This window comes from Varroa destructor, unplaced genomic scaffold, assembly GCF_002443255.2.
Source record: "Varroa destructor unplaced genomic scaffold, Vdes_3.0 BEIS01000006.1, whole genome shotgun sequence".
Lineage (NCBI taxonomy): Eukaryota > Metazoa > Arthropoda > Arachnida > Mesostigmata > Varroidae > Varroa > Varroa destructor.
Window position 1 is genome coordinate 2030799 of NW_019211459.1, and position 12427 is coordinate 2043225.

The 12427-nt window shown below is 41.2% G+C and overlaps 2 protein-coding genes and 1 long non-coding RNA gene across 6 annotated transcripts in view; 1 reads left to right on the plus strand and 2 right to left on the minus strand.

Moving 5' to 3' along the window:
- The window catches only part of LOC147754728 (uncharacterized), a 29816-nt gene extending 25456 nt beyond the window's left edge, over positions 1-4360 (plus strand). The window contains exon 3 of the long non-coding RNA XR_015330035.1: positions 4232-4360. This is a non-coding gene — a long non-coding RNA (uncharacterized LOC147754728). The remainder of the gene's footprint in view (positions 1-4231) is intronic.
- A 216-nt stretch (positions 4361-4576) lies between these two features.
- LOC111253068 (uncharacterized) lies at positions 4577-8264 on the minus strand. The gene is made up of 2 exons (XM_022811954.2): positions 6599-8264; positions 4577-5191 (listed from the first exon to the last, which is right to left on the minus strand). The coding sequence occupies exons 1-2, from the start codon at positions 7772-7774 to the stop codon at positions 4667-4669; spliced, it is 1701 nt and encodes a 566-aa protein (XP_022667689.2). The 5' UTR covers positions 7775-8264; the 3' UTR covers positions 4577-4666.
- A 20-nt stretch (positions 8265-8284) lies between these two features.
- LOC111252571 (uncharacterized) overlaps positions 8285-12427 on the minus strand; it is a 7679-nt gene continuing 3536 nt past the window's right edge. For 3 of the 4 annotated variants that reach the window (XM_086992621.1, XM_086992622.1, XM_086992623.1), the window contains 2 exons: positions 10480-11793; positions 8285-9992 (listed from right to left, as the gene is read on the minus strand). In XM_086992621.1, the coding sequence (XP_086848747.1) occupies positions 8785-9992; positions 10480-10540 (1269 nt within the window). In that variant the 5' untranslated portion in view covers positions 10541-11793 and the 3' untranslated portion in view covers positions 8285-8784. The remainder of the gene's footprint in view (positions 9993-10479; positions 11794-12427) is intronic. The other variant, XM_022810720.2, reaches the window with a different exon arrangement.

Below are 12427 nucleotides of genomic sequence, written 5' to 3' on the forward strand. Positions count from 1 at the left end.
GCAAGTCGGCCTGCTTTGTTGTACATGCGTTGGTAACGCTGTCACTACGTAGCTGTCCTTTTGATCCAGGATCTTGTAGTTGGCGTAGCTATACGAGACAGTCCCGTTTCTTGGTTCTTATAGGATCTCATACTATAGTACTCCTTCTGTCCTCATTGGAAAATTTCCGTCTGTTTGATTGAGTCTCTGAGTGCCGTCGCATCCAAAAACTCGTTTTTCCTCTTCACTTGCTTCGTCCTGCGTAAGATAGCTGGCAACGTATCAACACAGAAGTCTTTAAAAACTCTCTTGCAGACCCATTTCAATGTCTTTATCAGGGCGGCGTAGTAACCGAACAAAAGGATACAGATCGTATCCTTTTGTTCGGTTACTACAAATACCAGAACTAAGCGCAACCTTCGTGCGAGTTTTGGAGTCCTCAATTAAAGAATTCATTATCGAATAGTGATAATGAGAAGAAGGATTGCGTGTGCGTACAGCTACAATAGGTTCCAATTTAGGGAAGTTGACATTTGATTTTTATAGTGTTGTTCCTTAATTGCTCATTTGATTTAGTAATGTCGCTACTTTACTTACCTGTAGAACTTACAATTAGTTTATCCGAAGGACGAGCTTCTATATCAGACGCACTAGGTAGTCGACAAAAATCGCTCCATTCTAGTTCCACTATATGAGCTTTCGGAGTGAATGCCCAACTAGGCCTTATCATAGAAACAAAACGCAAATGTTTATTGAAAATAGGTGGAGCGTCAGTTGACTCGCGTTTGTTCCAAAAGGCATGTTCTTCTTGTAAGCGTTCAATGAGAAATTATATAAACGATTATATTTATTCAAGGGCTAACCAATTCCCAAAGATGGGTGACGTTACAGTTTTTCAAAACAGACATTCTACGTGATATTAATTACAAAAATCCATTTTTATTGTGGCAGTGTGGTCTGAATGCGATACTAGCTAAAGGTGGACAGAAACTGCCCTATGCTAGCCCAGAGATTAGTGGCTGCCATAGATAACAATTAACAGCATATATATATATATATAAATTGGCAAATTATCGAATATTAGTAAAAAAAACGCATGGTGCCGCCGCATGTAGCCGTCACATGCCTCTAGATTGGTGCGATAAAAAAGATTCTCTACAGAAAAAGATCAGCGTAATGGTACCGCCACTCGCACGTCTGTCTACTCGGAGCAGCTGTTTCTAGAAATGGTACAAACGAATCAAGCCACATTTGCTGACTGAGACGTATAGACGACTGAGAATACGTTTTCCATTGAATTTCGCTAAGCCTAGCCCGCTACTTCATGAGAACGATCCGGCAACACCGACGCATATGCTCCCGGATAAGGTGATTCCATTCCTATTTCAGGGTAATACGACCATTTTTTTGCACATGCCGACATCTAACTATTACAAATATTCGCGTTTAATACTGTCGCCGTAATCACTGCTACGGAGCCGATCAGTCTCGAACGTGTGAACGCAGAAGTTACCTAGCCTTTCTGTTCCACTTAGCAAAACAGAATATAATACTCACTGAGTATCTAAGCACATTCGTTCACACTTAAATATATGATAATAATAATAACAAGCAATAATTAAGTATATTACGCTTGTCTATCATATGATCTAAATTAATGATAATGTTCCAGTGCGCAAAAAGTCTCTAAATAGATGGTTTTATTGAATAACATATACGGCTAATAAATATAAAAGAAAAAAACGTCACAGCTCTCTTGCATCTCCTCGACGGTTTTTGACGATCTCTTACCATAGGTTGTCAATAATTGGTAATGAGTTATTCTGTGAAGTAGCCGGGGATAGTTATATATGTCTGTGTTTTTAAACAACACAGCGTTCGTTGCGTTACTTAAACCCATCCGGTGAAACGGATCAACGCCAACGATTACTTGATACGTCCTTACAACTCAAACTTAGTTCGTTATCAAGTTCACTACAACTCAACTTAATTTAGGGTCTCAAACAATTTTAGGCAAAAACTATTCTAATGCCCAATGATCTGCCTAGTGAATAATTATTCTATCGATTACCAGAATATTGCTATTTCTCTATGGGGCATTTTATTCACGTATCTCTGCTGGCTTACGCAGCACTCGTCTTATAGGACTGATCGTGTACAGAGACCACGGAATAACCTCAATTTAAACCCATCGCTCGGCACAGCGTGAAGCAATTTAGCCGTAAAAATTTATAAACTATGCTGTAAGTTATCCAAGTCAGAGACAGCAGACGCTTATAAAATATGTATATATATATATATATATATATATATATATATGTATAGATCGAGTTTTTAAAAAATATACATAATTTGAGTTGCCGCTCGGGTGAATATACCACTGGTGACTTTGGACTATTGATTTAGCAATTATTTCACTGCAGCGTTCGTTCTTAGCTATGGCTCTTAGATACTTCACTGCAGTCTTGAAGAAAAGTCCATTGGCGTCAAGTCTGGGGAACATGCTGCGCCTGGGTACGGGACATTTTTGTTCGTTACCTATTTGGACGGTCTTCATCAGGATACATTACAATAGGGCGCAGGTGTTCCCACCGGTTAGAAGTAAATTTCGCCATCTTTACCAAAGTTTGCCCGAATGCGTAGTCAAGCCATCTTGCAGTAAAGTCAAGTAATCGGCACCAGGCGTCACATGGTCAAAAAAAATTATCTCTTTTAGTAAAACATTTTTCTTGAAATGCTCTGAAAATTAACTCCTAATGAATTTACATAATGTTTCTTCCTAACATGTTGATTTTCAGTTGCCTAAATACTGTACCACTATATTTAGATGCGGCTTCATTGCTCCCAATAATCTTTTCCCAAAACTGGGAAAATATTTTTCGCAAAATTGTTATTTTTCGCTAAATGTCATTTTCATTGCTAGCCTGTGCCATTGAGGAAAAGTAGGCTCAGGATTGACCTGCTAACGCTAGGCCTAGGCCTTGTACTAGACGTTTTTGAGCTGGTGAAAATCGCTGCTCTTCTCAGTCTTCCCAAATGTTGTCGATAAATACCTTGAACATCCGATTGGTAGCTCCGCGTAGTTGGATCCGCCTGAAACCTCCTGCGATATTGTCTGTTTGTGCTTCTGTTATAGTTTTTTTTTTACTTTCAAACGCCTTTTGAAATGCATTTCTTTTAACTAGAAACTAAGCTTGCTTTACTGAATGTTTACAAAAAAAATCAAATTCAACAGTTCATACACCTTTTGGGACGTCCCATATATTGAACTGCTATGGACGAATCAGGCGGACTTTGAAATTGAGACTTTTCAATTACGTGTCGCTAGCGGAGGAAATTCGGTGACAAACACTCCAGTCTTCTAGAAACGCCGCAAAAGTTTAGCGGCAAGTTTTTGTTCCTCGAAAGTCCATCGAAGATTTCTGGAAACATTGGGCAACAGGGCCTTAAGCAAAAGCACAATAAGTTACTATTAATCCAAACACCGGAAATCTGGAGATTTAGTAAGATGGATTATCGTGAATTGTGTGACAAATTCTATTCAATAGAAAATCCACCTGCAGTATACGATAGCCATAGGCAAAATGTATTTTCGATCTATTAGTAAATATTTTAGTAAATAGAAACCAAGTTTGGTGGCAATATCTAAGTTCGGCTGTGAAGAGATAGTAATATTTTCAGTGGATATCAGAAACAACTGTTACTATAAGATATTGAAAATGAAACAATTAATGGAGCCCGCTATCTTAAGATTCTGAAGACTCTCGCGGATTATTGACACGCCAACTGAAAACACACGACACTTGATGACCACACCGCTTTAATTACTTCATTGATATATGTAACGTTGCCTTCAAATTTCTTCTTCTTCTTCTTCTTCCGACCTTTCCAATGCTCTAAAAAAGGCAACTATTGGGTAAACATATACCAGTATCGATTTACTTTTTACTACTTATAGGAAGGAATGTGAATAGTAGGTATATGATTGTCCAGAACTTGCAGGAGCGCTGGTATACCTGAGTAAAAAAAAAGGAACACCTCCAGTACATTGTAGAAAAATCGTTATCATTTAACTTAATTAACTTAAAGTAGTTATCCTCCGAATGTGCTTCTGGCAATTTCATATACATATAGGATTGCACTCGCACGCGGGATGGCTTGTCCCTATATTTTTGGGTTGAGGAGGTGTGTTTTAAAAAGAGACAAGAATACAAGATTTGTTAACTTTTGATTTGTCTACTTTGCTTTACAGCCCTATGACAAGCGAGAAAGCCCGTACGAGGGAACCTGACTTTGTTTCATATACCTTTAATGCGTTCAATGTAAATTCCCGGTTACTTAAGACAGAATATAAGCCAAAATAATTAAAATCGGAAACAGGTATTCTTCTTGTTTTTTTTTTTTTTTTTTTTCTTATAGAACATACCTTACCCGTACGTGGAAAAGTATTCAGAACTTCAGAAGTAAATGATTTAAGAGATCCTTTTTGTAAGTATCATACTTCCTTTTACTGCGGACAAAAATAGTTTTGATTCAGTGTGCCGCAATTCCACGCAGACGAAAATCTAAAATGTATATTAACAAGACAAACTTAATCTTAGCTTAATTTGTAGCGCACGATTTTATTGTTGATTTGAACTGAGAAAACACTGACTAAAAACGTCATGAACGCTAGATAGACATCTAGCTAAAAGAAATCATTATACTGAGTTGGTCGCCATAAACTAGTCATGTTCATGATTACGGTTGAGCCTACGGAAACGAGTTGAAATTCAATGGTCGGCAGAAGTTGTAACCAAGAAATCCCAAATGTGTATACAAGTTTCGTAGATACGGGCATATAGATAGCACGGCTCAACTCGTGAACTTCAACAGTAACCATTGTGTCGGGTATCACAGAGATTCGTCCCTGCTCTGCGACACGGACCACATCACCCATGGGAGTTATGCGGCAATCTAACGACCAGCAATCTCTGGGCTTTTCTAGGTCATTAAGCCTAGATGCCTTAGTTGTTATTCTATAGTTCCTGGCTTTTATTGCGCTACCGGAAAGTCTTCGAACATCGAAAACTAGATGCCCACATAGTCCGTTCCTTAGACGGTATTCAATGTAATTTCTGACCAACATGTCTTCCCGACTAGGAGTAAATTTTGCCCCCACTTCGTAGTACAGGCTATATTCGTTTCGAAGTATTACAAGATGGCCTTCTACCTGTAATATAATAGACAACGTCAACCGGGTTTTGTAGTTCAAATACGCTTAACCTGGCTTATTCACCACCATACGCGAATCATTTGTAGAAGAATAACCAAGGATCAGTGGATCCTTGATGACTATAGTGATAACAATACACTTGCTTATTCTGTAATACACAATAATATAAACACTTTTCTGGCTTGTTTATCGTAACAAACATCCGCTTATTCTGCTAATGCAATAAAACAAACCTAGTTTCCCCTAGAATAAGACAACAACTCATGATGGAAGAATTATGTCCCGATTCAGCTTATGAATCGAGGTAAAATTTCTTCCAGTATCTTTATGCTGAATATACCCTCACCGAGGTTCTCGATTAATTAAATCGACGACCTATGCGATTGTCTTATTACATAGCTTCCGAAGAATTTAACAAAGGTTTCCATATGCCAGTATAGAAGATCCACAATACAATTTAAGCCGATAGGTTGAAACGTTAGTCAAGAAGGGTACAAAAGACATTGTGTATAATGGTTCGCTTTTGCAGTCTGATGCACGTACTAGACGACGTTTTCGAAACTTGGTTATTCAATCTCCACCGGCCCGTCTGCGTAGAGTATCGGTGGCCTTCGTTCGACTTCTTCGTCCTGATGAACTTCCGGAACTTGTGGTCTACTGTCAGTCAACCATGTACATTTTCCCATTTTTTAATGTGTGTAGCATGTTCAAGCAAGATTCCGATAGGTCCAATTGTATTGACATAGCTTCAATTATAATTCGTACTAAAAGTTACTGAGTACGTGAAAAATACGTATTTACAAATGACTTTCAAGTGCTTTAGATCCCCAAGTGAATTCGCGGTCGAATCAGATGGCGTTATATTGCATATAAATAAACCGTGTTGTCTCAGCATCGCATTTATATCTGCTTTCGTATTACTGACAGTGTCTATATCATCACAATTTGAGGCGTACAATTGTTATCTACCGGCAACAGGATTGGGTCACCGTCGTGTAAAATATAAAAATAAAAATAGTATTTTGTTTTTATTTTTATTTGCTACCCAGTTCGAGCATGATACGCCAGATTCTTAATAGTCCAGTAAGTTATGAGAATTACTTTGCTGCAGCCCCACTGAATTCTCGTGTTTAAGATAAACTGTTGAGTGACGGTTAGCCGTTCGACTGAGTCCAAACAGCTTTCCTTTGAGGGTCGCTGAAAGCTTGAGACCGTCCTTACCCAGGACGCTTCAAGTATGATTCGAAAGCTCGTCTGTTCAAAGTCATAGCTTTATATCTTAGATCGTTCAATATAAAATTCGAAAAACGTAAATGGTGCGACCAAAATCAAAGCAATGCCCAAAACGTTCCTCGTTCAAGACAAATTAGTTATGTATAAGATATGTTTCATGCATTGTCTTACCTCCCAGACAGGTGATCTCTTAAGTCGGCTTGATGTCGGGTTTGCGGGATAAATTTCGTAGGGATCAGGGCGAAAGGTGTCCTTTCTACATAACTCGACTTCAGTCCTTACACGTCCTAATAGTACTCTGAGAAATTCCAAAAAAGGAGCTATAGGAACACCGAGCGGAAGCCGTGGTGGCGGTGGTATCGGTGCAAATGGATCCGGTAAGCCCCCTCCTTCTTTTTCTTCAGCAGCTTTCCCTTCCCTCCGACTTCCTCCAGGCCCATAAGTTCCTCCCTCTCTGTGTTGGCCGGTAACCAATTTTGGTGACGACTCTGCCTGTTTTCCTGGTAACAAAAAGTTCGGCGTTAGAGTTTCCCTTTCGCGCTGCTGTCGCTTCCGCTGCTCTTCTTTTTCGCTTCTTCCTTGAGCTTCCGCAAGTCGATCTGTAGGCTCATTTAGAACTCCCTGTATTAAGTCATTTTCTCGTGTTACCAAACTATCTTTTTGAGACGTATCTTTACGTTGTTGCTGTTGTTTCATTTCTAGAATTTCCTCTTGCCCCTGTTTACGCCTCCTTTGCGCGTCATTCTTTTCTTTTAGTCGCTCCTCTTCTTTTGGCTCGTCGGGTTGTTTATTTTTTGCCCTTTGCTCCGCCGTCGCTTCTTCTTTGGCCTCTTGAGTTGCCACCGACCCTTCTTTAGCCTTTTGCGTTGTTACCAGCCCTTCTTTAGCCTTTTGCATTGTTACCAGCCCTTCTTTAGCCTTTTGCATTGTTACCAGCCCTTCTTTAGCCTTTTGCATTGTTACCAGCCCTTCTTTAGCCTTTTGCATTGTTACCAGCCCTTCTTTAGCCTTTTGCATTGTTACCAGCCCTTCTTTAGCCTTTTGCATTGTTACCAGCCCTTCTTTAGCCTTTTGCATTGTTACCAGCCCTTCTTTAGCCTTTTGCATTGTTACCAGCCCTTCTTTAGCCTTTTGCATTGTTACCAGCCCTTCTTTAGCCTTTTGCATTGTTACCAGCCCTTCTTTAGCCTTTTGCATTGTTACCAGCCCTTCTTTAGCCTTTTGCATTGTTACCAGCCCTTCTTTAGCCTTTTGCATTGTTACCAGCCCTTCTTTAGCCTTTTGCATTGTTACCAGCCCTTCTTTAGCCTTTTGCATTGTTACCAGTCCTTCTTTAGCCTTTTGCATTGTTACCAGTCCTTTTTTGGCTCTTTTCTTGGCCACCGGCCCATCTTCAGCCTTTTGCGTTATCACCAGCCCTTCTTCAGGCTTTTGCGTTATCACCAGCCCTTCTTCAGGCTTTTGCGTTATCACCAGCCCTTCTTCAGGCTTTTGCGTTATCACCAGCCCTTCTTCAGGCTTTTGCGTTATCACCAGCCCTTCTTCAGGCTTTTGCGTTATCACCAGCCCTTCTTCAGGCTTTTGCGTTATCACCAGCCCTTCTTCAGGCTTTTGCGTTATCACCAGCCCTTCTTCAGGCTTTTGCGTTATCACCAGCCCTTCTTCAGGCTTTTGCGTTATCACCAGCCCTTCTTCAGGCTTTTGCGTTATCACCAGCCCTTCTTCAGGCTTTTGCGTTATCACCAGCCCTTCTTCAGGCTTTTGCGTTATCACCAGCCCTTCTTCAGGCTTTTGCGTTATCACCAGCCCTTTTTCAGGCTTTTGCGTTATCACCAGCCTTTTTCAGGCTTTTGTTATCGCCAGCCTTTTTTCAGCCTTTTTCGTTGCCACCAGCCCTTTTTCAGCCTTTTTCGTTGCCACCAGCCCTTTTTCAGCCTTTTTCGTTGCCACCAGCCTTTTTCAGCCTTTTTCGTTCCACCAGCCTTTTTTCAGCCTTTTTCGTTGCCACCAGCCCTTTTTCAGCCTTTTTCGTTGCCACCAGCCCTTTTTCAGCCTTTTTCGTTGCCACCAGCCCTTTTTCAGCCTTTTTCGTTACCACCAGCCCTTTTTCAGCCTTTTTCGTTGCTACCAGCGCTGCGTCAGACGTTTTCGTTGCTACCAGCGCTGCGTCAGACGTTTTCGTTGCTACCAGCGCTGCGTCAGACGTTTTCGTTTCTATCAGCGCTGCTTCAGACGTGTTCTTTGTCACCAGCCCTTCTTTAGCGTTTTTATTTGTCACCAGCCCTTCTTTAGCGTTTATTTTTGCCACCAGCCCTTCTTTAGCGTTTTTATTTGTCACCAGCCCTTCTTTAGCGTTTTTATTTGCACCAGCCCTTCTTTAGCGTTTTTTTTGCCACCAGCCCTTCTTCAGGCTTTTTCGTTGCCACCAGCCCTTCTTCAGGCTTTTTCGTTGCCACCAGCCCTTCTTCAGGCTTTTTCGTTGCCACCAGCCCTTCTTCAGGCTTTTTCGTTGCCACCAGCCCTTCTTCAGGCTTTTTCGTTGCCACCAGCCCTTCTTCAGGCTTTTTCGTTGCCACCAGCCCTTCTTCAGGCTTTTTCGTTGCCACCAGCCCTTCTGCAGGCTTTTTCGTTGCCACCAGCCCTTCTGCAGGCTTTTTCGTTGCCACCAGCCCTTCTGCAGGCTTTTTCGTTGCCACCAGCCCTTCTGCAGGCTTTTTCGTTGCCACCAGCCCTTCTGCAGGCTTTTTCGTTGCCACCAGCCCTTCTGCAGGCTTTTTCGTTGCCACCAGCCCTTCTGCAGGCTTTTTCGTTGCCACCAGCCCTTCTGCGGGCTTTTTCGTTGCCACCAGCCCTTCTGCGGGCTTTTTCGTTGCCACCAGCCCTTCTGCGGGCTTTTTCGTTGTCACCAGCCCTTCTGCGGGCTTTTTCGTTGTCACCAGCCCTTCTGCGGGCTTTTTCGTTGTCACCAGCCCTTCTGCGGGCTTTTTCGTTGTCACCAGCCCTTCTGCGGGCTTTTTCGTTGTCACCAGCCCTTCTGCGGGCTTTTTCGTTGTCACCAGCCCTTCTTCAGGCTTTTTCGTTGCCACCAGCCCTTCTTCAGGCTTTTTCGTTTCCACCAGCCCTTCTTCAGGCTTTTTCGTTTCCACCAGCCCTTCTTCAGGCTTTTTCATTTCCACCAGCCCTTCTTCAGGCTTTTTCGTTTCCACCAGCTTTGCTTTCTTAGTCACTAGTTCTCCAGTCTTTTTTTTCGTCGCTAGCTCTTCTGCAGCCTTTTTCTTTTCCGGTAGGTCTTCAGCCTTTTTCTTCGCTGGTGACTCTTTTTCAGCCTTCTTCTTCGCTGGTGATTCTTTTTCAACCTTCTTCGCCGGTGATTCTTTTTCAGCCTTGTTCTTCGCTGGTGACTCTTTTTCAGCTTTTTTCTTCGCGTCCAGCTTTTTTTCAGGCTTCTTCTTCGCCGTCTCTTCGTGCCTCTGAAGCTTTTCCCGCTCCGTTCCTTGACATTTTTTGCTTACTATTTGATCTTGCGATCCTCCTTGTTGATCTTGTGGTTCGCCCTTTTTCGCCTCTGGGGTTATACAAAATAGATCGAGACTATTTTATTTTACACAGAACATGTTCAAGATAAGACCCATTTTGCACTCCAATATTCTAAACAACTTTCATTAGGAGCGATGTTCATTGTTAATGTATATTATACACTATTTACAAATGTCACCAGGTTTTTAAAAATTGTTTTTTAAAAAGGTAAGCTTACCTTTTAAATTAAGATCAGGTGTGATTAAATAATCGTAGCTGTCGTGCAGTTTAGGTCGAAAAAGCATATGGGGAAATGAGGTTCACGTTTATATATGAAACAATGCATGTACGAATGCAATATCAACATAATTTATTATGCCGTAATACTTTTTTGCAGTGTCCGCTTTGTTTACTAGTTTATCAAGAAATTTTTATTTATTAATTGTAATTTTTGGCAGTATATATATAAACCTGGCAATGCTGCCCTGCGCGACACTTATTTAAACAAATACACACCATACTTGTGAAGGAAGTACCTGCTTTGGATTCTATTGAACTCCTGACTTTTGTCGCATCTGTCATGGACGTCGCCTGCATTTTTAGTCGTCGATGGCCTTATCTGTTATTTGTCATGACCTCGTCGCACTTTTGTAACAACAGCACCGTAATGACCTCTTTCTTAGAAGGTTGTAAAATACAGGCGGTATTTTATGCTCGTGTTTTCTGCATATGCCTCAAGCGTTGAGTGAAATGAGGTGAAATCGAGATGTTTCCAATCTGTTGTTATGGAAGGACGTACTACTGATTTTGTCGGTTCAACAGCAGCAGCCGGCAGCTATGACTTTCGCAAAGGACTACATTAAGCAATACCACGGAAGGTAATCCAATTCCAAACCAGTGATGATGCTAATAATAATTCAGTTCAGATTCTATACGAACTCAGTCTGTTGACCGCAGTTTAGGTTCTTTATAGTAGATCAGAAATAAAGTGGACTCAAGTGGCATTTACAAAGCAACAGAAACAAATTCTAAGTAACATCCTCGTACAGTTATGTCAAACGTTCGAATGTGTTGTCATGCTATAAAAATAAATTTAATTAAGAAAACTATATGTTGAATGAGACTAGGTCATGTCATGGTCTCCAGATAACAAAGACCGTGGCGTTTCACTTAGATTCTAGCAGCAACTTCCTTATGTATTCATCTCTTCCTACTTCTCAGCCGACTCTTCACTTTTGCTAGAAATCTTTTGGTGTGATGTTGAACCGGTGTTAGTCTGATCAATTTTTGGAAATCTCTACATTGTAGAATGCACCATCTTGAATTTTAGTTGCCAGTGATCGCAAAAGGTGGTAATCCGTCGGTGCAAAGTCTGGGTAATATCGTGGGTAGAGAACTCCGACTAAAGCCTTTGCAGTACGAGCTTCATGACCTTTGTTATATACGATTTGACGTTATCGCAGAACGAAAAAAACGATGTTTCCTTCTTCATTATTTCTTCTCTATTGAATAGCCTTGTATGATCGATCCCTGCTACATTTTTGCTTTCCTTCATTCTTCTCTAGCATTGCTCAACGCACAAGATTGTTCCAGCACCACTAAACGCAAATCAGGGTTTCTTCAAGCCGCCTTAACTTTTGAGTTTTGGCTGACCTCTCCGAGCTACCTGTCCTTCTCTGTCTTATATCGACGCGAAGATACTCCCGTAACAATTCTGCTTAGCAACCAGTCTCTGAGGCTGAGCATTGTCCGCTGCTGAGCGAAATGTTTAGGTGCAATCAGAAGCCATGTTTTTTAACGCGTTCTCCGTCAACTAGTTGACACGTAGGCCCTTGATTTCTGGTAAAGATCTAGAAATTCAAAATACCAAATGACACTTTCATATTCGTAGTCTTTTTTTTTTTAGGTTCTCAACACGGCCGTAGTACGTGTATGCATGTGTTATTCTTTGCCCAATTTATTACTTCCGGATCCCTGAAACCCATTCTCAAGACATGTGCGTAGAGATAGAGAGAGAGGGCATAGTAAGTCTATACAGAAAAGCCTTATGAAATAGGCAGGCAATTAGGATTTTACAAACACCCTTATATCTTTCGCACGTTTATCATTGAAGGGTAAATAATGATTTTTAACCGAATAGTGTATATGTAACGAATTAGTGAAATATTTTGATCTAGAAATCGGCAAAGGGTTTACACGTATATCGGGAAAACGAAACATCTACGAACGTGCATCGGGGTGACAAGGAAAAATTTTACCAACATATAGAAGTAGCTGCAACACCATGACCCGATAATGACAACAAGCATGTTGAACAATAGCCTGACCTAGAGCTTGAATTTGGTAAGACTGCGATTACAGAAGAAAATTAACTGCAGTGAGAGAACGTGAGACCCGCAACGGCGCTAGTATTAACTGATTTCTGTAAGGAAAAAAGACCGCTGCAACACCCACTGCAGCGACTAGTATAGCAAACAAATTTTA

Excerpts from the sequence above, each read along its gene's own strand:
- LOC111253068 (XM_022811954.2), bottom strand. The coding sequence starts at position 7,774 with ATGCAAAAGGCTAAAGAAGGACTGGTAACAATGCAAAAGGCTAAAGAA. Across the intron at positions 5,192-6,598 it reads AGAGATCACCTGTCTGGGAG|GTAGAAGGCCATCTTGTAAT; the intron begins GTAAGACAATGC and ends ATTATATTACAG.